At 39.4% G+C, this 24,968-nt stretch overlaps 1 protein-coding gene across 5 annotated transcripts in view; it reads left to right on the top strand.

The window, feature by feature from the left end:
* FNIP2 (folliculin interacting protein 2) overlaps positions 1 to 24,968 on the top strand; it is a 50,894-nt gene that overhangs the window by 1,309 nt on the left and 24,617 nt on the right. For 2 of the 5 annotated variants that reach the window (XM_048303523.1, XM_048303527.1), the window contains exons 2-5: positions 21,206 to 21,332; positions 23,327 to 23,458; positions 24,527 to 24,627; positions 24,710 to 24,781. In XM_048303523.1, the coding sequence (XP_048159480.1) occupies positions 21,206 to 21,332; positions 23,327 to 23,458; positions 24,527 to 24,627; positions 24,710 to 24,781 (432 nt within the window). Of the gene's footprint in view, positions 1 to 15,685; positions 16,212 to 18,533; positions 18,602 to 21,205; positions 21,333 to 23,326; positions 23,459 to 24,526; positions 24,628 to 24,709; positions 24,782 to 24,968 lie in introns of those variants that run through there. The other 3 variants (XM_048303522.1, XM_048303524.1, XM_048303525.1) reach the window with 3 other exon arrangements.

The following is a 24,968-nucleotide window of genomic DNA, read 5'->3' on the forward strand; positions in this document are numbered from 1 at the left end:
AGATAAAAATGTCAATATATTTGGGTTACAAGGTGATTCCTTTGAAAGTGACTTGTCACAGTATTGGAGCTGCGTTCATATTAGAGAACAAATCTGGTGAATGTTGTGTTGCTGTTGAGTCTATATGTTGTAACTGCAGGTTACTTCTGTGTAACTGCTACTTACTTCTTGTAGCACTTACCTTATGGGTTAAATATCTCCTCTAATATGGAAGAAACCAGTTTTCTGTTATTTTTTTTCCCCTAAGATATTCAATACTTGGTTTTCAGTTTGAGTAACATTTAAATGATGTGACACTTCAAATAAAAACTGTTATAATAAAAATACTGCTGTAAGTACCCTTCACTCTTTTTATCCCCTATTTTCCCTCATTCCCTTTGTACCTGACTTCTTTTGACAAACCTATGGTTAATAAAATTGTTTGAAATATTTTACATGTGAATGGGGTTTTTTTTTTGTTTGTTAATATTAAATTCTTCCTTACAACTTTTAAATATGCTGTAATGCTTTTTCTTTCTTCCTGGTGCTCTGTTCATGATCTGCAGGAGCATACTTACAGGGTCTTAGAAGCTCTGCTGCAATGCTTTTAATAGACTTTCTGTTGAACAGTAATCTCTGTTTGAGTGGAGAGATGTGATTTGACCTAAGTGAAGCAGGAGACTTAATCCTTTGGTAGCTTCTGTATTAAGCATATACTGCCAGTCAATGTTAGATGTAAAGTGGCAGAATCATTTTCTAATGACAAGACTGTCTTTCTAAGGATTTTTAGTTAGTTTTATTCTTTCCAGGTTTTGTTAAGTGAGGTCTGTCCACATTCAATATGTCTTGCAGTGTTTAGCTTTGTTAAGGAGCCCTGTAAGACCAGTAACAATCTCTATCCTTGGACTTTCAATTGTTATGAAAGCCTTGAAAGCTTAAGTGTATTCACACACCCTCCTTACCCTGAACAACAGAGGAATTACCAGAAATCTCTTTAGTAGATAATGCCTCCTCCAATTAATGTAATTTGACAACTTTTTTCAACTACATTGTTGGGACGCTTTGTGTTTTCTGGTCTTCCCAGGAACACCAGGAAAAGTTCTGTTGAAGAGGTCCATCAACGAGGCTTGAGGTTTACCTGTAACAAGTACTGTATGTGCTGGTTCTGTTGCACTCTCTCATTTGATGGGAGATAAATCTTGGCCAGAGGTCCCTGCTGTTTTGTCTCTTTGGCTCTGAAGGAAACATCGAGCTTCAAGGTCCATGTTGCTTACCAGGATGAGCTGGCACAGCCTCAAAGAGGAAGAGACATGGTGCCTATAGATGAATGTGGAGCCACAGGAAATTATTTCCTGGGTGCATGAACATAAGCATATTAATTTGGCTCAGGAGTGCTCTTTTAAAGAAAACCTCTAAATTGTCTCCACTAACTGCACTTTGGCTCACAAAGCCAAGTGGCTTCGGTACGTAAACTGGATTCCTGTTGGAATGAATGAAATTAGAAAGTGTATTCCAACCACTAATGGGTATTCAGGCCCTGGGACTGTACTACAGCTGATCAAAAATAAAAAACTCCAGAACACGGACAGTGTGGGTGTCAGATCCTTAGCACCAATTAATGCACTCTGTGGAGCTAGTCTGGTTGGGCTGCACTGCATGTTCACATGAGCACAACCCTTACCTGCTGGGTGAGGAGAATGTAAACATGACGTGTAGATGCTAATACAGAACTATTAGGATAGTAGGACTTTCCACTGGCCCAGGCCTCCCTTCAAGATAATGGAAGTATGAAGTGGTAGAAGGGTAGTAGTTAGAATTAAAGAGTAGCTTAGCTCTTTTTTTACAAAAAGAGAAATTATAAACCAGCTGGAGAAAAGGTGTGTATTAGTGACATATTACATTTTGTTCTAAGCAGTTTTGTACACAGACTTGAGCTTCTGTTTTTTTACTGCTGCTTCTTGCCTCCCTTAACTGAATATATACATATGTGTGTGTATGTGTAATACATATGTAAAGATGTATGTATGCATATGCACGTACCCCTTTCAACAGAGACACTTAAGTGGCTGTAATTCAATGTATTTCTCCTTAGACTCTGAGGCTCTGGGGAAACCCTAATTACTTTGTGTGCAAGCAATGTGTATTTATGTGGATAAATTCCCCTGAAACTGCTTATTTCCTTATCAAATGTTACTTTCCTTACAAGATTGGTTTAGTGTAGTTTGTACAATTTTTTGGAGTGCTACCAGGGTCATCTGCCCAGCAGAATCATAAAACAGCTCATGCTGGAACAGACCTTAGAGATCGTCTAGTTCCAACCCCTGCTGCCTTGGACAGGGATATCTTCCACTAGACCAGATTGATCAGACCCCCATCCAGCCTGCCCTTCAACATTTCCAGGGATGGGGTATCCACCACTTTTCTGGGCAAACTCTTCCAGTGTCTCACCACCCTCACAATAAAGAATTTTTCCTAATATCTAGTCTAAACCTATTTTCCTTGTTTGAAGTCGTTCCTCCTTGTCCTGTCACTACATGCTTTTTAAAATATTCTCTCTGCATATTTCTTACAGGCTCCTTTCAGGTACTGGAAGGCAGCAACTAGGTCATCCCAAAGTCTTGTCTTTTTCAGACTGAACAGCCTCAATTGTCTTAGCCTTTCCTCATAGGAGAGATGCTCCATCCCGCTAATCATGTGTCCCTCCTCTGGACTTGCTCCATCAGGTTCATGTCCTTCCTGTGCTGGGGACCCTCAGAATGGGATGCAGCACTGCAGGTGTGGTCTCACAAGTGTAGAGAAGAAGGGCAAAATAGTCTCCCTTGCCCTGCTGGCCACGCTGCTTTTAATGTAGTCCAGGATACATTTGGCTTTCTGGGCTGAAAGTGCACATTGCTGGGTTGTGTCCAGCCTCTCACCCAGCAGCACCCCCGAGTCCTTCTGGGCAGGGCTGCACTGAATCTGTTCATCCCCCAGCCTGGGTTGATACCAGGGTTTGCCCTGACCCAGGTGCAGCACCTGGCACTTTTTCTTGTTAAACCTCATGAGATTCCCATGGGCCCACTTCTTGAACTTGTCCAGGTCCCTTGGACTGGCATCCCATCCTTCAGGTGTGCAGACAAGCACAGCTTGGCGTTGTCTGCAAATTTGCTGAGGGCGTACTCAATTCCATTGTTGGTATTCCCCAAGGGACACCACTTGTCACTTGACCACTGCCCTCTGGATGTGATGGTCCAACCAATTCCTTACCCACTGAACACTCCATTAAGTTTTAGGGATTACATAGGATGTAAGCACACAGTATCTCAAGACTAGAATGTCTCAAGTGCTAAGCATATATTTGAGTAAGGTATTGGGGGTGTTCTTAAGGAAATTGATATGGGTTCCAGATAGTTTGATTTTACTTAAACTGATAGCAGTTTTTCTGTAATTGTGTTTACCTGATTCTAGAAGAAATTTCCCATCAGTGCTTTTCTATACTTTTCAGCATTAAATCTGAGGTTATCCTTAAGCTGCAGGTTCAGACTTCACCTTAATTTTGGTCTTTGATTTGGTTTTGGGGTTTTTTTTAATGAAAATAAATGTCTTGGAGTTTTTGGAAGACTGCTTTCACTGCTGAATGTGTAATTTCTGCATTGCAACCTGATATGAAATTTCTTTGATATCGGTGTGTTTAGTGGAAGGACTGTTGTAAAGTAGGGAATAACCTCATTTTATGTGTTTTTTAAAAAAGAAAGGTTGTATTATTTCAGCTGTGTCTGAAACCTGCATACAGTCTATTTCTTCAGCTTTAAGTATCAGCTGCTCCTTCTGGTGTCTGTAATGGAACGGATGTCATGTTGTAGCTGCAGGATATCTATCTGGTAGCAGTTTGTTAGCTTTGGTATATGAGATCATTTGTTTGGCAGCTGGTACTAGTGATTCCTTTGGTCATAGTGCTGAAATGCTTGGTGGGATCCTACTTGCTAAGCATTATTTCACAGCATTTGTTACCAGCCTGGCAATGTTCCACCTTCTGAAAAAGGAAAGAAAGCAGCAGTGAGCTTGGAGTCTGCTTGCATGTCAGTTTGTTTAAATGAAACACTCCTCGGAATGTTCTTGTGACCTAACTGGGTTTTTTCTTGAGCTTCTTGCAGTTTTGTGGAGATCCACACATCAATAACGCTACTGAGCACACATGTGCATCTTCATACATGGAAATATCCTTAAACATCTGTCTGTAAACCCTTCAAAAAGCATTTGAAAGAAAATCACTGTTTTATATGCTGTAAAAGGGCAATCCAGCCCACAGCTGTATCTGAGCATGGGGGCAAGAAAGGTGAAAGAGCAAGTCTAAACCATACACCATTTCACTGACAGCTGAAGATGAGCCTTAAGATGCAGTATTTCACCTCTGTGCTGGCATTAGTCTTTCATCAGTAAAATGACCTAAAGAATAAGTTCTGCAGAAAGAGGTTTATTACAGTCTCACTCAAGAAAGCAGCTTAGAGAAGAAGTGATTGAAAGTATGGTCTTTTGACATGGAAACCACACTTCCAGCCTGGGGCTTTTTTGAAGGAAAACAAACAAGCCCCAAGTCCTCTAGTTTTGAGCTTTGCAGGAACTAAGGCCATTCTTCTTTAGTTGTTTGGATTTCCCTTCCCCTAAACACTGCTGTTACTGAACAACCTCTTGGTTTCCTCTAGCTTTGCTCTGAGACTAGCTCAATCTCTCTTAAAGTTGCAAGAAGACACCCTGTTTCTTGGTTGTTTTTTTTTTTTCTTTGCCACAGATGACTAAAAAATTGTGTGGAAATGCACAACCTATTGGCATTCTGAGAGGGGTGGATGTACCCTGGTTATTTAATTTAATGCCATGAAAAGATGCATTATTGCCTGACAGTCAAATCGGTTTTGCCTGTAGGTTACCTTATTTCTGATTTACAGGTAACTTATCCATGGAGTTCCATGCACTGATTCTTAAACTGGTGTGCAGTTTGATAGTAGGTGCTTGATTCCTTACACTTAGGGCACTTTTGCTGTTGACATGTCCAAAACTGGGTGAGTGCGTACTGTGCCACATATTATGCTCAGTGGAAAGTGTTTTGGGGAATAGTAGCAGGAGAAAGCCTTGGAGGTGTCTCTCCTTGTTGAAAGCAGGAAACACTGCAATTTAACATGGTGATGCTAATGCTGTAAGGGAATACCTGTTGACATAAATGGCTTGATGTGACTGAGCAAATAAAGCTGCTTGGGGCTGAAAAATGTGGACAAGCATTCATAAAAGCTGAATTTGTAGAGAGACATTTTTAAAACTGATGCAGGGCTTTGTTGCAAGCAGATGCTGGCTTCATGTAAACTTAGATAAACTTTGTAGCTTTTCTTATGTAAACTAAGTTAAAGTTGCAAAATAGCTTTATTAAAATTTAGGGGAAAGGAAGGTGGAAGAGTTTTGACAAAAATGTTTTAGTCATTAGTCATCATGTCATCCCACTTCCATGTTGTGGGATGTAGGTGTTTCCAATGCATGTCCTTTAGCTGTTGCTTTGGTCTGAGCAGTGAGTAACAGCAGAGCAAATGCCCTGAGGGAGTAGATGTGACAAAGTAGCTGGGGTTAGGGGGGACAGAAAATGGAGTAATTTTTTTCATATAAGTAATTCCTTGTTCTGACATTTCAGTATTATTGAAATTGCTGAGGACTTGTTTTGCAAAGAAAATTCTTTAAATACTAATACTCACTACATGTGCTACAAACCTTGGTGGTGTACCTGTTCCTTTAAGAATTCCTTCTGACACTAACAATCATGTACTTTCATCCTGTACTTTGCACCTTAGTGATGTTCATGGAGAAGAAGTTTCTGAAGAGTAGATTCAGTTCTGGAGCCATGTGTTGTGCTTTATGATTTGTTAAGAGTTACTTCTAAGTGCACCCTTGATTAAGAGCCCACTGTTGTCTTGTATGCAGCTTAGATGAAATGTTGTAAGAAGAATGTTCTTAGGCTGTCCTAATTACCAGTATTTGCTATGTGAAGGTTTCCATGGGTACACTTCTTAGGCAAAAGATGAGGAATGCAGTTCTGTAGGGTGGTGGTGAACAGGCTTGCTAGAGAGAATAAGCAAGAAAAGGAGGACTTTGAATGGGTACTTGTGTGAAGACAGTAAATATCTGTCTGCACTCTTTCAGTGTGCTTCCTGTGATAGTGTCAGATTACTGCTGATCTGACTAACAGGCATGGACACGGCAGGTCACCTTTGCCTGCCATGAATCAGCTCCTCTGTGTGTGCTCCCCCTATGCTGCTTTTTAATCTTCATGCTCAGGTTCTTCTCTGTTCTGCTCTCTCCCTGCCTTAACAGTGCCTTTCTCAAGTCTCTCCATTTGCCCTGTTTGTCAGGTTTGTCACTCGAATACCTTAGTAATGTCATGCTTTAGTATGCAAGGCTGGGATCACAAGACAAGCTACTGTGCAGGCTACAAGGCAAAGTGTTCTGAGGCACTGAGAGGACGAGCTTAGGAGCTCTGGCAACAGTGCCCGTGTCTTCCCCATGTCGAGTAGGGCAAGGGCAGGTGCGTTTACCTGACCTGCAGCTGAAATGTCTGTGGTCAGTCAGCACACTTCTGGTATTGCTGAGGTTCTTCGAATAGTACTGATAAACGGGCATGAGGGCTTTACATCACACTTGTTGCTGAGTTAAAACTGAGTCATGATTTTGCTTCCATGGACTGTGCTGAAGTGAAACCTGAGCTGTGTGTGATGTAATTACTGAATCAGTATGGAGCTTTCTCTGCAGGATGCTCTCACTTCAGTGCAATACAGCTCAACTTTTCTCCTCCAAGGTGCTCAGAGAAGTTTTAGGTGTGCTAATGAAATCAACTGTATTAAGTAAACAATCTGACAATATTTATTTTTCTAATAGAGGTGCTAGCAGTCTGCATTTGGTATTAGCACTCTCAAACTAGAAATCTGAACACAGTAGTACTTAATTTTTTGTAATGGAATCGGGAAGTTTTTTGCAATAACAACTCTTAGCTTTTGCTTTCATTGTGTTTACTGATTTTTATGAAAGAAAACAGAGGCTTGAATGAATTCAGTGCACTGAATTTCTGTGCAGAGTATTTGCACTGAATTCTGAATCTGGATGTTATCCAACACCTGAAATTGCTCAGCTCTCAGGGTTAGGTTTGTTAATGCACAGCTCCAGGAGTACAGAAAATCTGAGCAGAGTACAGTAGATAAAGTTTTTCAAAGCCCAGAGAGAAGGCTCTACAAACTGTTGAAATCATAGTTCTGAGCAAGTTATTCTTAAATTATTATTTCACTGAATGTGGATAACTTTACAGAATGTAATATGATGTTGTAATGTTAAAGCCCTCAGTGGGCTGTAAAAGACAGTTATTAGAACTTTTCTAAATCTGCAATTCACAGAAATTAGTTTATGTTCAGACAAATTTTTGTTGTATCTTTTGCTTTTCTATGGGAGCACATGAGCTTGTACAACTATTGCTGAACAGTTGAGTGCTCGTGTCTGTCATATTTCCTTGTCTTTCCTTTCACATTCCCCCAAAATGACCTTTTCAAATCTTCCCATTTAACAGTCTGCTCTCTAACTTGCACTCTAAAATGAGTTGTACTTTTTAGGACTAATCCTACTGTGGGAAAGCTCATGGGCCTTTTGTTTCTGAAGTGTCCTGGCTTGTTTAACAGGCCTGGGTTAAACAACCTAGAGGTGGGCAGAGACCTATGAGGCTGCAGGGAAGGAAGGTGCAGGCACAAGGAATAAGAAATTTGGTGCAGAAACTGCTTTCTCAGCTGTGCAGCAGCAGGGTTAGTCCATGCATGTGAAGATTCTGGTCTTGGTGAATGGCTCCAATGTTACAAGATGCTACTGCATTCTCTTGTGCCATGCTGGGGTCGGGTATTGGCTGGACATTTGTCACTTCCATGGTAGTGTTGATAGAATAGGGCTGAAGCCCTCTCAGTCATGTCTGTGTAAAGGTCAGTGATAGAACCAGCTCTTCTTACAGTAGTCTGTGTTAAGCTGTCACACCGTGCAGGAATGGTTATGGAGGGCTAATCCTCAGCTGTGTTGAGAAGGCTGGAGTAAAGAGTAGGGATTTTGTAGCCACTTCAGTTCACTTAGCAGACAACCATAGTGACATGCATCTGAGATCTACTTGGTCTTGGCTTTTAGCCTGGAGGAAGGTTGCTCTCACGTGTTAGCCACTTAAAACAGCTTCACGAATGCAACTTCTGCCCTTCTAACTGTTCAAAGCATTTCTAGATCACATCGAGTTAAAGAGTTGGGAAAATTAACCCTCTCTCCTTATAAAGGTATTTGTGAGATTTGGCTGTGGATATAAATCATGCTTACAAAGCACTAAAATTATTTCAGATACAATTCCAAGTTTGGGAGTGGGTAACACCTGATGACTTTGGTACTTGTGAGATGTGGGGATATATGTCAGTCACACCCTGTGGACTAGATCACATTACAGTTGAGTTCAAAAAATTCAGGTACTAAATTTTTTCTGTTCAAAAGTTCCTATAAGCAGTCTTACAGAGAGGGATATATTTGGGAATGCTTTTAAATGGAAGGAGGGAAATAACATATATTTGAAAACAGCTGTTTGTTTGTCACTTTATGGTAGCTCTTGGTGAAAATGCTGTAAAATGCTTATGTGTAGCTGGACTGGATAATGGGTGCAGGGGTAGGTATGCAAAGAAGACAAAAATGCAAACAGAACAATGTCTTTTTAGTGAATGTCGGTTTTTTGAAACAATCAACTCAATGAACCCATGTGCACACTGATAATGCATCTGTACAATTTCTTTGTTTTTAAGCAAAACACATCTGTGTGGAGTACGAAAGATGACTTGAACCTCTGAATTAAACTTTGTTTACTGCTTAAAGAAATAATTCTGTATTTGTATTGAAATGTGTTGGCATGTGAACTAGAAATTTGATTGAAATTCAGTTTGAGTTTGGCTTTTTGTTTGCATTACTGAAGTAGTAAAAGTTGACTATCGTCTTCATTAGAGTTGTATCCTTGGGCCCTGTTTTGACAAAGTGAAAAGAAAGTGAGAGTTTGTATTTAAATTGTATTTAAATGAAGTTTTCCTGAATCTGTAGCTGTTAGGATGGCTCCTAGTGAGTCTGCTCTGGTAGGCTTCATCTCAGGAGTAAATCAGGTCTGTTATAAAGGATTTTCTTGAACACTGTTCTTCTGGAGAACGCTAAAGGAGCTTGACCAATTTTTGCCTTCTTATGAGGAGAAAGGTTTCTAATTTGTCTAAATAATTACTGCATAAGCTTGCTGACTGAAATTTGTTTGCATCTATCAATGTGCAGATCATTTTCTTATGGCAGGACAAGGATGCAACTGGATTTTCTGTGTGATTTTTAGTTTTTTGCCCAAATACTTCAGGATTGATGGACTGATACTTGGCAGCCCAATGTTAGCACATTACTGGGTGCGGTCAGCCATAATTAGATACAAACCTGACTGGATAAACTCCTAAGTCTACCATAATACCGGTGTTTTTGAGAAAATGTTTGGGATCCTATGTGAGTAGTTTAGAGTGGTTGGCCTGCTTTAAGGAGGGGAGACTGTTTCATAACTTAATGACTATTTATACATTCAAAGTCCTGCGCAATTGGTGGTAAATAGAACGTAAGTCTTTAGCATAGTGGCTTGCAGCAAGGTTAGGTTTGCCCATGCCAGTCAGCTGCAGGACTGTGGTTTGGTTGGTTGGTTTTGTGTGTAGTCTTTTTCATTGAGAAGGTGTATGGTATGAGTGATTTAATTACCATGATCTTCTGCACATGGTCCCAAGACGTGATTCCTCCTTCCATTTCCAGTGAAACTTGAAAGCAAATATGTCTAAGCCTTGAAGATTCAGTTCTAGTTACTAGAAAGCTACTTTCTGTGCTGTCTGCAAGAGAGGGTTAAGGAAAGTGTTTTGGATGGAATAGACAAATTGTCATAACAACAAGAGGAGCAAAACATATTTTTGGCTATAACTGGTGAAAAATGCCGGAGCTGACATTATATCCGTCCGTGTTATCATTTCATTCAATCTAAGTCAGGATTTCCTGGCATTCATCTAGACTGAGGCAATGGACTTTGCTGTTCATGCTATAGCAACTTTTGGGTGATCAAGCATGGCTTCTTGTGGATGTGTTCTTTCCCACATTCTTGCCAGTTGGGTAAATCAGTACATTCTCATAAATATTCAACTTAGTTTTTTCCCTTCCCTTCCTGATTATTGCAGACTAACTTTTCAGTTGCAATCTCTGTTTTACAAGGATCAAAACACATCTTGTTCTCACAACAGTTTAACATAACCATTTACAGAGGCCTCACCAATATTATGTTATCTGGTCAAAAAAAGCTGGGCTGCTTCAGCTCTCAGCACTGTTAGAGAGCCGCATCTGATATCTTTTCATATATTAGGAATTTAGGAGGTAATTTTTTTTTTTTAAGTGAAGTGATAACTGCTGAGTCTGTGCTTTTGGATTAGATGAAACTGACCCCTTCTGAAGCAGTTTCCTTTGAAAGAGGAACACGGATAGCACTTGCCTCTAGCCTTCCTTGAGAGTGTTCTTTTGTACAGTGGGAGTGCGTGTTCAGAACTACGACAAGAAATGGGGATTTGAAATCTTTCTGCGCCCCTGGTGAGAGTACCCTAAACTTCTGTCTGTAAAGCTTGAAAAAGTGCCACATCCTCTGAAGTTCACAAAGCCCTCTTGTGAATGTAGCCTTTTCATAGTAGAAGTGGAGGAAATTTGTAAAGAAATGCTGTTAACCTGCGGGTGTTTTTAGCTACTTTGAGTGAAGGTGTTTGTGTGTGTTATAGCCGAAAGAATATTTTTCATTTAGCTAAGAAATATTGGGAGGGGAATGTTAAACACCAGGCATTTTTCATATCTCTGTATCTATGTATTTACTCATGTCTAGTAAATAACATTTTTTCTTAGTAATTTTTTTTTCATATTCTAAAATTACTCCTTTGAACAGGGGGTTGAAAGCTGTATACAGATTCTTTCTTAAATAAAAAGAATAAAATATAGAATATAGGGCTTCATAGAAGAGGCGGAAGGAACAGGAAAGAGTAGGCAACCAAACCCACGCCTCAGGATACCAGCCCTAAGGTGTGGTGATGTCTGTCTTGGCCTGCTCACTTATGTAGGATATACAAAGGCCTGAGGTCTGTCAGTACTTTAGTACAGCACTGCAACACAGTATGAGCCTGTACAGTGTTATAAATACCAGATTCTGCCTTGTTTGCATTGTTTCTCAAAATTCACCTTCAGAGGTACAATGTGTAGTTCTTCCTTGTGTTCAGGAGAAGGTGGGGAAAGACAGAGGCAGGATAAAAGTTTTCTCTTAATCTCATTTTCTGGCAGAGGCAGTTCCCAGACGTGCCTTGGCAGTGTCTGTATTTAGTAGCTGTGTTCCTGGCCGCTGGCCCAGTCACATGGCGCCGCTGGAACAAGTGACATGGGAATGATGCATTAGCTGAGACCCAGCGCTGCGTGCCGGAGGAGGTGGGGTGGCCTGGCCGGCCCGGCCGCCTGTGCCCGCCTGCTCTGCAGAGATGCCGGACCCAGCACGGCGTGCTTCCGGATGGCAGCTGCCATTTGGCCTGAGCTGCTTGGCTCCAGTGAAAGCTGGAAGTCAGCTCTTGCCGGTGCCTTGAAAAAATAAACAGGGAAAGAAGCGGAGTGTTGAATTACAAGCAAATCTTTGGTTCTTTAAAATGATAAAGATCATCACTATGAAACAACTTCTGCAAAATTCTTGACTTCCTTTGGGTCAGCTGAGCTCTCCTGGCTAATAGAAGCTACGGAGATGAGGGCAGAAAGTGGGATGGAAGGGAGAAAGTTGGTTAAGACTGATCATGGCTTTCTGTGTGGAGGAAGGAACTAGGTGGTGGACCTAGGGTGCTAACCTTATTGCAGACTTCGCCTTTCTTTGTTTAAAGACCTAGTTTAACAAAACCACGCTTTTCTTAATGGTAAAACACAAATGCATGCATTTTTTCATGCAATTACAAGTCTTTAGCTCTTTTCTTTGCTAATGAGGAATTCCACTTCTGGAGCTAGCAACTGAGAGCGCTGTCTCTGTGCTATTTGTGGTCTTACTTCAAACACATTGTACTTGCTGGGTGTTTTCTTTGATTAGGGTTTTGTTTTGTTGTGGGTTTTATTTTTTTATTTCTACATTATTACTGAGATACTGTATGAAAGCTAGCTCCCAAACTTCAGATTTGTTGATAAGCCAGTGAGCAGTGATTCCTGATAACTTGCAGAGGTTGGGTTGTGACGCACTGGTTTAATGGGCTGCTCTTTCTGTTTGTGGAAGGATGGTGTGTGCAATTTATGGTGACTCTAACTTGCGCAGATCTGTTTGTTAGCCTCTATCAGCAGTGTGTGTGCGTCTTGTCGTTTTTTGTGCGTACCTGTGATGATTTTGCTTTGTAGCAACATAAACAGTGAAAAAATGCTTCCAGCCTTACAAAAATCCAGTATATTGTCCTTTCCTGAGCAGGGAATGTGTGGCATTCTAACTTTTCAGTGAACAAATATATCCAATATTGTTTTTCATTTCATAGATGAACATATAGAATTATGCTATCCAGTATATTGTCCTTTCCTGAGAAGGGAATGTGTGGCATTCTAACTTTTCAGTGAACAAATATATCCAATATTGTTTTTCATTTCATAGATGAACATATAGAATTATGCTAAAAAAAAAAAAAAGTGACCTTTCTGTACAGTGATTTGATACTGAGAACTTTATTTTTCTCCACCTGAACTCTTTCTTCAGGAAAATCTATCCTGAGAGAGAGCAGTGCTCCAAATAATACCTTCCTTCACTTGTTGCGTGACTAATCTGCAATGTATCCCGCCTAACTTGTGTGAAACTAGTAACTATGTATCATGCTTGAACAAGGTAGTTCATCTGAGGTGAATAGAGCTTTACCATATTAGGACAACTTTAAGTCATTGTGGAAAAGGAATGTGGTGTGGCATCAGCACAACTCTTCCATATCTGAGGTTTTAGAAAGAGAAAAAACAATGCAGGGTAAATGATTCAAATTAGGAGGGAAGAAGGGAACCTATGTCTTCCACATAAGCTATTCAGTGGACTAAAAGAGGGAAAATCATCATTAAGCAATCCAAAAGAGATTCCACTTCATCTTTAAACGTGTGTTTTGGCACTAATCCTGAATGGCTGGGTCTAGGCATTTTTTTGTGTATCAATTTTGCTAAATGTATGTTTTGCAAAAACAAATGCTCACTGAAACAGCAGGTATAATTCAAACTTTGTGTTCCTAAGCTTCTGTAGCTGCTTCTAAAAGCTGTTTGGAAAATAAAACCTTACAGAGGTCTCTGCAAATATTCTCTTAGATTTGAAAACAGCACTTAAGTTTTAGTGGACAGCTGTAACTTACACAGAAAATCATTCTCAACTACCTTACATATATTTCTTTCCTCTTTTCCCCACCCCAAATTTTCTGGGTAAAGTGTTACCTTGAGTTGAAATAATTTAGGCAATTGTCTCACAGTGAAGATGAAGGACAGGAAATGACCTACAAACAGAGCAGGTGACATGCTGTCACATAGCCTAGAAAAAGAGTGATTAAACCCTGCTTCACAGAGGATTACATCTGCAGAGCAGGACACTTTCTTCCATTTTCTGTATTATCTACTTTATGGACTCTGGCTGTTTTGCATGTGTGGATTTATGTATTATTTTGTTGTTTAGAAACTGTTCTGTGGATTTTCAGTGTTAATTCTCCAGGTACTTCAGGATTTTTATTATTCTATGAATGATTACATTTACAGATGAGGTAATGTTGTGAAGCACATCTCTTTAGTGAGCTTACAGGAGTTCCTTGTTCTGATGTCTGATGTGAATTTGATAGTTTGATGAATGTTCCAGAATTTTGGTTTGTTTAGGGAAAAGGTAGGACAGAAGCAAAGGCTGTGAATTCCTGATCTTAGTCAAAGTGTATTATTTCACTTATTTCATTCACACTTAAAAGATAACTGGGAACACTGGTGTTTAAAGTAGTCTTTCTCAATGAGGTGAGGGCTATAGTTGTCCTCTCCTAAATCATTTGAACCACTTGAGAACAGGCTGAAGATTTCACTTGTTTGCCACACTTGGGAGGAGGAGTGACTGTGATCCAGTGCTTGTCACTTCTCTGGTGATTGAAGCAGAGCTGGTTTTTTTACTACTATGTGTTTCCCTCAGCAACAGAGCAAGTTGTTCAACCTAACCTTGCTCTATTTTTTTTGCTTCACTTCTGTCCAGTGTTTAGAGGTTGGGGTTAACTGAGATTACAAAACCATTTTAAGGGTGCTGTGCTATTTAGCAGGTAGCACGTAGCACTAGGTTTTGAAATCTTGCTGTGTTTTCTAACTCTACTGCTGTATTTCTGGTTGACCATTAACGAAGTTATTTTCCCTTTTTAACCTGGAAGGGAAATTGCAGTAGGGCTGTCATCTTATAAAATGTCTAAAATTTTACTGATGGGGAGAAAGCCTATTCAAAGCTCATGTGAGATGTGAATTATGAGCAGATATGTGTGGATAACTTTTTTTAAAGCAAAGATGGGGAAGAGAACTTTGTTCTGCAGTAGAATTACCAGAGCCTAATGGAACATCCCATGTGTGGCTTTGGTCACTGCAATACAAGAAGGAGGACAACAAAGATGGGGAAGGGCCTTGGGGAGAAGCCGTATGAGTAATGTCTGAGGCCACTTGGTTTGTTGAGCCTGGAGAAGAGGAGACTGAGAGGAGACCTCATTGCAGTCTACAGCTTCCTCATGAGGAGAAGAGGAGGGGCAGGCACTGATCTCTGCTCTGTGGTGATCAGTCACAGGACCCAAGGGAATGGTCTGAAGTTGTGCCAGGGGAGGTGTAGGTTGCGTATTAGAAAAAAGTTCTTCACCCAGAGGGTGTTTGGGCACTGGAACAGCTCCCCAGAAAAGTGGTCACAGCACCAGCCTGACAGAGTTCAAGAAGTGTTTGGACAACACTCTGGGGCACATGTGTGACTCTTGGGGATGCTCCAGGAGTTGGGCTCGATGATATTCTGTATTCTGTGATCTGATTCCTTTGTTCTGTTCAAAAACTTAACTTGGTAACAGGAGTATTTTATTAGATATTTTTGTCATCAGTATTGCCATTGAATTATTTTAAGAGGCACATGACTATAAATTCTCATCAAGCAACTTGAAGTCTGCAGCAAACCTTTTCTCACTGTTTTCCTTCATACTTTTTGAGAAAAGCTTTTCAAAGTAGTAGTGTCAAGTTCTTGTCCGAGTATAAGCAGTATTTGTCCTTAGAAGTAAAAGCATTACAGTGCAGAATATCTAGTGTGTTTCTTGGTGTTGGTGGTTGGGTTTTTTAAATCGATAACCATATGGCAATGATGACAGATTCTTACTTGCTTCTAAGCTATATGAGGTTGCTAGGGGTTGTCAGATGACACTTGCTCACATGAGAGCCATTAACAGGGTGTTGTAGCCAGTGTTAGAACAACCTTGCAACTAAGGGCGAGTCACTGCAAAAGCAACTATGCTTTCTTTTTTTTTTTTTTAAAGAGGCCATATGGTTCAGTCTTGTGACTACATAATTGCCAGCTACCTAAATCACATACCAGGAAACAAACATAGCTAAAGTCAATATTAGCTGTTGTATCTGCTACAGCTTTGCGCCAGGCTTGGTAGGAAAACCTCTGACAGCAGCAAGAGCAAGTCTACAATGGCTTCTGAAACCTGAAAGTCATGTCTGTTCTGTCTGGAATAATTGCAGGAGTACATTAGCTACAGTTGTCTTTTTGTATTAATGGCTTATAGAATATATGAAGATTGCGTTGCCTTTTTTTCCCCCAACTGGAAATTCAGCAGACTGTCTGCCTTTATAGCAAAGGAAGCTGATGGTAAATTACCATTGTTAATGGTTGATCGATAGCAAAGAAACCTGCTTGAGGCTGTTTCTCTTCAGCAGGTATTTAGTTTCTTTGAGGGAGCTTTACCAAGAGGATTTGTAGCTAAGAAAATGTGTGGGGGTACACCAAAAACTACAAATGGCACTGGGGGACAAGTAGAAAGAGCAAGAAACAACGATGTACCACTTGGAAATAATCTCTCTTGTACCAAATTGGATGAAAGAATTAGAAAGTCTTTGAGAGACCAAAGTGTCAGCTGTGCGAACAAAGTGACTAGACTGCTGCAAAACAGGTATGCATGTAACTTTTTTGATGTACATGATTTTTGACAAAGAAGGGACATTTTTATTTAACACTAGATTTATAATCATGTGCCTGAAAGGCTATTTTGTAAATGGTTGAAAAAGTTCTGTTAGAAGCTTATTCTTGATGATGGTGCTGACTGAAACTGTAGAAAGTCTTTCCTGTTTGAAACTGAATCTACGTTCTTGACTCTGATGTGTAAGATTTATGTATATGCAAACTGAGGCATAAAGGGTAATTGCCTTTCTTTTCAATTAAGGTTAAATAATCTTACCTTCTCTTTCTAGTTTCCTAATTAGTTTCCCCTCTTTTACTTTTTTTGCCACCTCCTGTGTTAGTGGGTCAAGGAGCAGACAGGAGAGAATGCTGTGAAGCGGGGGAAGAATGGAGAGGGGAACCCTCTGCTTTACTTGTAAATTATCTCTAGTTGGAACATTACATCAAAGTAATCTGAAGTGAGAGTAGTGTTTATTTGACTTTTGTGTTGTCCTTTTCAGACATGTGCCAGCGTGTCTCCGATGTCTGACTCTTTACAGCTATGTAACCGTGTTGAAAATACGTTTCAGGGTGGCTTTTCCCAAGTTCTAGCACCGAAGGGTGTTAGAATTAGTATTCTACATTCAGGATTGCTGATCTAAGAAGCAGGAAAATATAGATATATAGAGATGCTTCAGCCTGTTTGGTTCTCTAGCCTGTAGATGTTGCACTGAAGTAGTGAGTGGTTAGTCACTTTCAAAAACAGTTTAAGGTCAACTGAAGTAGTTTTTGAATATAACTGAATAGGTCACTCTTCAGTTACTGCATGCATGCTGATAATTATAAAGGTGAGGCAAAAGCTTTCTTTGTAAAGATCGGCGTTTGGAGATCTATATTAACTGAAAGCATTCAGGGCAGAATGAGGCTAAATTTTTGTGACTTATTTCCAGAAACAAGTAAGTCTTCTTTCCCCTAAGTAAGAGAGATCTCCTTGCCTCCATGTCTCATAACTGCAATTGAAGAAATGTTGAACAAGCCAAAGGAAAGTAGCTTATATGCAAGTGTAGGAGAAAATAAAGCAAGCTTAAGCTTCTCTGGGGACAAAACATTTCAGGATATCTGTAAGCCGTTCCAAACTTGTGGCTTTCTTTCAAAAAATAAAAAAAATTCCTTAACATTTTAGTTTCTCTAGTAGACCTGGTTCTACTGTCCTATGAACACAGACAGCTTGATTTGGTTTATTTATTTTGACTTGAAGATAGTGTTTAGTAGTTCTAGCATCTTCCACGTACAGTAAAGATACAGTCTGAAGGTGAGGCTAGGTAAGCTGACCTGCTCAAACAGATTGATGATGTTGAAGGAGCCACTTCTTCCTTTGATTTCTGGCATCATGCTCTTGTCCTTTTTCCCCTTGTTCTGGCCTTGGCCTTTCAAGTCCTTTTGGAACTGGCTTCCCATAGGGAGTCAGTTAGCTCACTAAGCAGACAGACAACTGACTGGGGAACAAGAAAACTCAATTAACATTCTAACTAGCCTCAATACTTATTTGGAATGTATCGGGAACGTTTTCTTTGTGCCCTTTCCTAAAGTTATGTAGTTTCATGGACAAACTGAGTTAGTGTAACTCATGCTGCCACCAAGAGGTGGAGGTTCCACTGCCTTCTCCTTCTTCCTTTTCCAGATACGTTTCTGATCCACTTTCATGTGCTTGGACAGATTTCTGTTGCTGCAGAGAATTCAGTTTACAGAAGGGTCCAACAATTACCAAAGCAGACACAAGTAACAGGAAGGGTCACGTAGTTACAGAAAGGGGTGAAAGGATATGTGGAGCTCTTACTTTTGTGGTTAAATAAGAAAACATGTTCAGTCAGAATAGCCACATTTAACCTGAAATGTGAACATATACACAAGCTCATATTAATTTAATTAATTCAGCTAATTTTTAAGAATATGCAGGACCTGGCATTGCTAAATAAGCAAGAAGCTGATATAGAGATAAGGAAGAAACATTTTAGGGTTTTGGTTTTTACACATGTGAAAACAGAGCTGACCAATGAGTCTGTGTACTGTCTGTATTCTTCAACATTCTTTTTAGGAGATGATTGAATGCTCCCACTGTCCCTGTTTTAGGGGATCTATGTTATATAACCTTGGTTAAACAGTAAAGGGTGGAAGTACTGTAAACAGTGCTCCTCAGCTTTTGTGACAGACATAAACATCTCAGTCATCTGACTAGTCTTGGGCCTGCTGCTGGATTCCATGTGAAAGTAGTGGGACTACATGGACTTGTATGCCTGTGTAAATTGCCTATAGATATGCTTGATGTTATCAAATGAGGATCTCTTCTGCAATGGGTAGGACTGTTACAGGAACTGCATCTGTAAGCAGTGGCATGATTAAAATGTAAGTTTGATATTTGGTTAGAACTATAAGAAGCATTATCTGAAATAACTTATCTAGATTTGGTTTGCTAGTCACATAAAGCTCTGTATGATAGATTTTATGTTATTTCTTAGCTTGTTGCTGTCTGGTACTAGAGAATCTGTTTGTAGTTCTGACAGATTGCAGCAATCTTTAGTTCTAGCATGTTGTGTAGAAAACGCTGTTAAATTGGCTTCTACTTTAACATAAAATCCAGTTCATGGCTTACACAGAAGCCAGCACTGCATGAACAACATGATGTTTGCTTTAGTGCATAATGAGGGAGTTCATTTGTTCATAAGGAAACCTGAATTCACACAACCCAGCCTGCGTGCAGCCTTGCATCAGTGGGCAGGTGCAGGGCTAGATTTGCTCAGTCTGTGTCTGAAATGAATCTTTCTCAGTTTAGACTTGCAGGCCTGTGGTCTGAAGTAGGGATGCTGCTGTGCCAGTCATGGAGGTAAATAAGGCTTTGCTCTGGCATAGAATTTAAGCTAAAGCCATAGAGATGTACCTTCTCTTTGTTGTTAAAGGAAGGAAAGACCTGCAGCCTTTTAAAGAAAACAGCATCGTTACTTGAGGTTGTCTGTTGAAGAAAGTGTAAGAGTAAATAGGTAGCTGTGTAACTGAAGAGGTACTGGGATATCTGATACTGAAGAGTATCAGATTCATGTGGCAGACTAGGATGAAGTGTATTGATGGCTCTGACTTCTCTTGCATTATGTATAACTGGATTTTGTAATAGCATTGCACAGGCAGTGGGCTGAGAAACTCGTAACAGACTTCTTAAACAGATGGTGTAGTTGCAGCTCTCTGTGCATGCGAGGTGTGTAGGATCTTTGTTGGGCAACTATCAACAATGATATCAGGTCTGGTCTCATGCAGGTTTAACGTAATGCTGTGACTGCCTTTGAAAGGGAAGAGTTGAAAAGAAATCTGCCTGGCACTCCTGGCAGTTCTGAAGGCAACATGTTACATACACATCAAGAAGTTTCCTCACTGTGGATGGCAAAACAGCCTTTAGCATCGTTCCATGATGGGGAACCTTGCATATTATGTACATACAGCATACTTGTATCAGAATACCTTACAGTGAAGATAGGTTTCTGGCTCATTCTGTCCTAAGATGTTTAAAAATAGAATAAAACCTTCCAGATTGAGGTCTTTTGGATTTGAAAAAGATGCCTATTTAGGCTTATTTTTTTTTTAGCTACATAGAGCACAAAGAAGAAATTAAGCTGGCTTTACTTAAAATTATTTGAAATTCACAAGTCTGCAAGTATACTCCTAAAGCAGTTATTCTGATTCTAGCAGGATTTGATAGTGTTTACCTCACTATTGATTTATGGATGTTGACAGAGCATGGAATGAAAGAAATAGCTTGATAAATTCTAGTCTTTTTTCTGTGTAGGGGTTTTATGCTCTTCTCTGTGCTCTACCTTTCATTTCTGTAAGGCACAGTTTGGGGAAATTCCTAAATGAAATCTCCTTTTGGGTGGAAGACCAGTATGGCCTTGACTGAAGTCTGTTATGCAATTTGTTAAACCAACAAGTATTAATAACAGTTGTACTCTCACCCCCAGGTGCAGACCATCTAGGTCAGGGCTGGGGCAATGTGACTGAGCATCAGTGTTCTGTGGCACTGCTTTATGCAGTAGTAGGTTTTTTTCCATTGATTTCCGTTTGTCAGCTACATAACCTGAAACGCGTTTTCTGTAGCTGAAGCTGAGACCTAGCAAATCTCCATGCTCTGATGTGTAGACTGACTGACTCCCTTTGGAATTAGGAAGTGAGGTTTCTTGTCATTGCTATGATGCTCAGTTTGGCTCCTCAGCCCCTGTGGTAGTGCAATGAGGCAGGTCGTGTGCTGTATTGTATCTCTGGAGAATGGGCAGATTCTGGCTTGAGAGAATTGTTTTGCTTCAGGTTGAATTTCAATGGTATCTTGCTAAATGTACTAAATTATTTTCATTGTAGTTGGAGATCAAGTCTCAGTAACTGATGGCTGCTCTGTAAACCCTGAAATGTCTCAGAATTGGGGAAAAAGAATGGAACAATATAAACTTTATCTATCAGTTGCAAGACTTAAACTTTGGGAATATCTTAACTTACATTGCCAGGAATTAGGTTTGTGTTGTTTAGAGAGGGATGAGAGAGGGTATAAGCCTTGTGCCTTTGAAAAGCTGTAGTAGAGAGGATGGTAATCCATTGTTTTATTGCCACTGGGAGTATTGCATCAAATAGCATGCTTACCTTACAATAATGATGATCCGGGCTGTGTACAGAGAAGAGAATAAGAGTTTTTAAGGCCTGGAGCAGATTGCTGAGACAAAGTTTTGTGTTCTCTTTCTGGAAAATTTTGGAAAAATATTGGATGAAAATTGGTGTGGCTGTGCCTGCCTTTGTCAGTGACAGTGAGCTTAGACACTCCTTTAGAGTTCCTTTTTTGCTCGGAGCTATGTGATTTGCACTCTGGATTCTGTAAATGCTAAGTAAAAGATGTATTTGCCTAATACCTGTTTCTTCACTTAAATGAACCTGCAAAGTAAACACACTATTTTAACATCTCGTGTTTCTACTCCGTAGCTGGTCCTCTTCAGAGTTTGACTTGAATGAAATCCGCCTGATAGTTTACCAAGACTGTGAGAGGAGAGGCAGACAGGTCTTATTTGATTCCAAAGCAGTCCGCAAAATTGATGAAGCTGTGGTTCAGGTATGAAATGTTAATTTTGCTGTTGTCCTACTGCTCTTTTGTTTTCCTTTCCAAAAGTAGTTATTTTAATAGGACAGTGTCAACTTCTTAATTTTGTGATCTTTCACTGTGATAGCTGCAACAAGTATGTGTTAGATTACAAAAAGCCTATGAACATATCTGCTATTTGGTATTTATAATATAAGTATGGTATTCAAACTTAATAGCTTAGACGAGATGTACTTTCAGGCAAAGAAATCTATTTCCCTTTAGACTGAGTATTTCTTGAACCTTTCTGATGTTTGACTGGGTTTGCTTTTTGTTGTTAGCACTAGCTGTGCAATCCCTTTGTTCCAGTGACGTCTACCATGTGTCTAAAGGTGCTTTTTTTCCTGTTGGTATTTGGATTAGTAAAGTTGTTGTCTTTATGTGAATTAAAACAACTTCACTGGCTAACCATGTTGTATTGTGTAAGCGTGACGCATGGCAATATATATGGCCATGTAAGTTTGATGACACATAGAAGCAAGAGCAGATGCTGTCAAGATGCAAGTTCTTTTTGCTTCTCTCCGAGCACACAAATTGGGGAGTAAAGCTTTCAGCTTGCTTAGGTCACTTTAAGAATAGTAAACCAGTAGTGTTTTCTGGCTTGTGGTAGTTTTGCTTGGTTTTTTCTACTGCCTCTCTGTTTCTCTTCTACATTGAATTATTTCAAATTTTTGTTTGTTCTGAAGTTTTTTTAGAACCAGCAGCTTCATCTTATTAGACTAGGATGGTTTATTGCAGATCTGTATATATACCTGTATAAGCCATATAAGAAGTCAACTTGTAGAAATTACTTACAAAGTTGCTTCAAAAGCAACAATCTCTATTTCAGTCACACTGTAAATATGCCATTGTGCTGAATCAGTAAGACTGATGAGCATCATCAGCTGATGTCTGATCATCTACTTAAGAGCGTAAATGGGTCAGATTGGTTGTTAATCTTGCTTCCCCTCTTCCCCCCACCTCCCTCCCAAAATCAAGGTCATTACTTTGTATCTTAAAGTTGTTTTAAAACAAACAGCATCTTAGCAAAAACTACATTTCTGGCTTCATTTAAATACTCAAATTATTCCACTTGCTTTAATACTTTAGCTAAAAGTTAACTACAAAATGTCCTATCAGAAACTCTTTATGCAATACTGACATAAAACAGATTATAACCTCCCTCATAACACATGATACAGGCTGTAATCTGTTTTCTAGCCAGACACTAATCTAAGTACCCTTTTAAAACAGCCAAAGCACTTTGAATGCCATGCAAACACAGAGATGTTAAAAATGATTTTGAGTGTTTGGCTGTTATCAAACAGCAAAACTAAAACTTGATTAATTTTAAATTAGGGCAAAATTACTTTCAAACTCAGTCCTGTTTAAATTAAAGTCAAGAAAGCATGTGTATATACTGTGCATTTCTCTGAAATATAGTAAAGCTTATTCACATTGAATATTGAAATACACTGTATGTCTTTAACCTGTTAATGCCAAATGATGGATTATTCATCCCTTGTTTGTGCTGGCTGTTCTTCTGTTTTAGAAATCTGTTAATCATTTGGGGAGCAAGAGTTACATGCAATTTGAGTGATTAATTTTGCAAATGGTTACAGGAATTGGTTTATAAGAAACCCATAACCTCAGATTTTGTTTACATAAATTTTGGCAAATATTACAAAGAGTAATTAATAACAATTGGGAATGATCTTCCTGTGAAACTGACTAATTACTCTGTTTCTATGTGATACTATGAAAACCTATCTGACCGTGTAAATATGGGAGTAGTTTTCCACCTGCTCCAATGCTGGCATTCAAAAAAATATTTTTAAACTGATACATACTTTTTAACCAAATAAGAGTATTCTTTATTTCTGTTGCTTTCCTGTAGTTTAAGAAAATTCTTGCCATTATATGTTTAGAGATGGGAGTTCTTATATTTACTTCAATAGTTTTTATCACATTGTTCTGTTTTGACATAGAAAATGGCAGACGAGGCTTCTGTAAAGGCTTCTGCCAAGAACTGCCAAGCAACCAATGGGAGCAACGTTTCTTCCCCCAGTCCCTCCATCAGCTGTATGCAAAATATCAAAGAACAGATACCGAAGTATCAGGTAATATCTGTTACTTTGTTGCTTTTATTTATCCATTTTACTGAAGAAGTTAGTTTATAAAAGCCTTCACCTAGACGCATTGAATGACTTCGGCTTCTGTTACATTATAGCTTAATCTGAACTTTGAGATAACTATCCTTAAAGGGTTGTCGAATAAGAGCATTTGTGGGTGCATCTTAACCTTTTGGTCTATCTTGGTCCTGTCTTTCAAGGAGTTGTGAAATATATCTAATAGCATTTTGTCATAAGAGGGTTGTAAGAAGCACTATCCTGTTCTCTGTTCTTGTCTATTTATGGTTCAGGTCAGTTCTGAAGAAGCTGTTGAACATGTTAGATTAAGAGTCCCTTCTGTCTGTCTCACTATAACATTACATTTTTAGGTACTCTGGCTCTTTCTCAGTAAAAGCGTTAGCATTTCACCTAGAAAAATGAAATTTGAAGCATGGATAGATTAAGGTGGAAAAAGAAAATAATTATACTTAACTGGAAGGTGATTTTCTTCAGAATTAACAAACTTCTCTTTGTATTTACTATTGATGTTCAGTCTTTGAAACAAAATAAGCAACTGGTCTGAAGTCTAAGTATAATCACAAACTATTTTCCAATAAAAAACTGTTTCCAAGAAGCTTTCTACAAGGGCAGGAAAGTTGAATTTACGTATTTGAATAAGGAAGGCAGTTTATTTTTTGGGGATCCAGACCACAGAATCCAGGTCCTGTTAACGTTTGCAGCTTTTATCAAACACTATTACATGAAAATGTTGCTGGACATGACTATTTCTTTGGAAATGCAGTAGATCTTTTTTTCTCTTTCTTGCCCTTGGAAGTCCCCCTGGAACAAGGGTAGCACTGCTCATCTAGTGAGCAAAATGCAGGATTTCTTCCTGCTGTACTTGCTACACCCACAGTGTTAAACCCCCACTGAGTGCGCACTGATCTTACTCTGCACGGAAAAGATGAACTTCTTTGTATTCTCCGTTCCAAATGCATCACTGTGGCACTATGTTAAGTTGAAATAGTATGCCAAGTTATTTTTGACTTTGCTGTTCTCATGTTCTTGTCTGTGTAGTACACCAGACCAGCCTCTGATGTCAATATGCTGGGAGAAATGATGTTTGGCTCAGTGGCAATGAGTTACAAAGGCTCCACCTTGAAAATTCACTACATACGGTGAGTGTCCTTTTCTGTGATGCACTGTCTTGTCAGGCACTTGGAATTGATGACTCACTGAAATGACTGTTTATCCTTTCAGCTCTCCCCCACAGCTGATGATAAGTAAAGTCTTCTCAGCCAGGGTAGGAAGCTTCAGTGGAAGCAACAATAAGTAAGAACATGGTTTTTTATATATAATTTTTTTCCTTTCCCATCCAGTGCAGTTGTCTTTCTTTCTCCTTTTGTAGTTCTAGTAGAAAATCGGGAAGGCAGCTGTGGAGAAGAATTCTCTTAAGAGATGCTAGTTATACCAGCCATGTTTTTAATTAAAAGGAAAAGAAAAAATTCCAAATTTCTAC

The sequence above is a fragment of the Corvus hawaiiensis genome, chromosome 5 (genome assembly GCF_020740725.1).
Source record: "Corvus hawaiiensis isolate bCorHaw1 chromosome 5, bCorHaw1.pri.cur, whole genome shotgun sequence".
In the NCBI taxonomy this organism is placed as follows: Eukaryota; Metazoa; Chordata; class Aves; order Passeriformes; family Corvidae; genus Corvus; species Corvus hawaiiensis.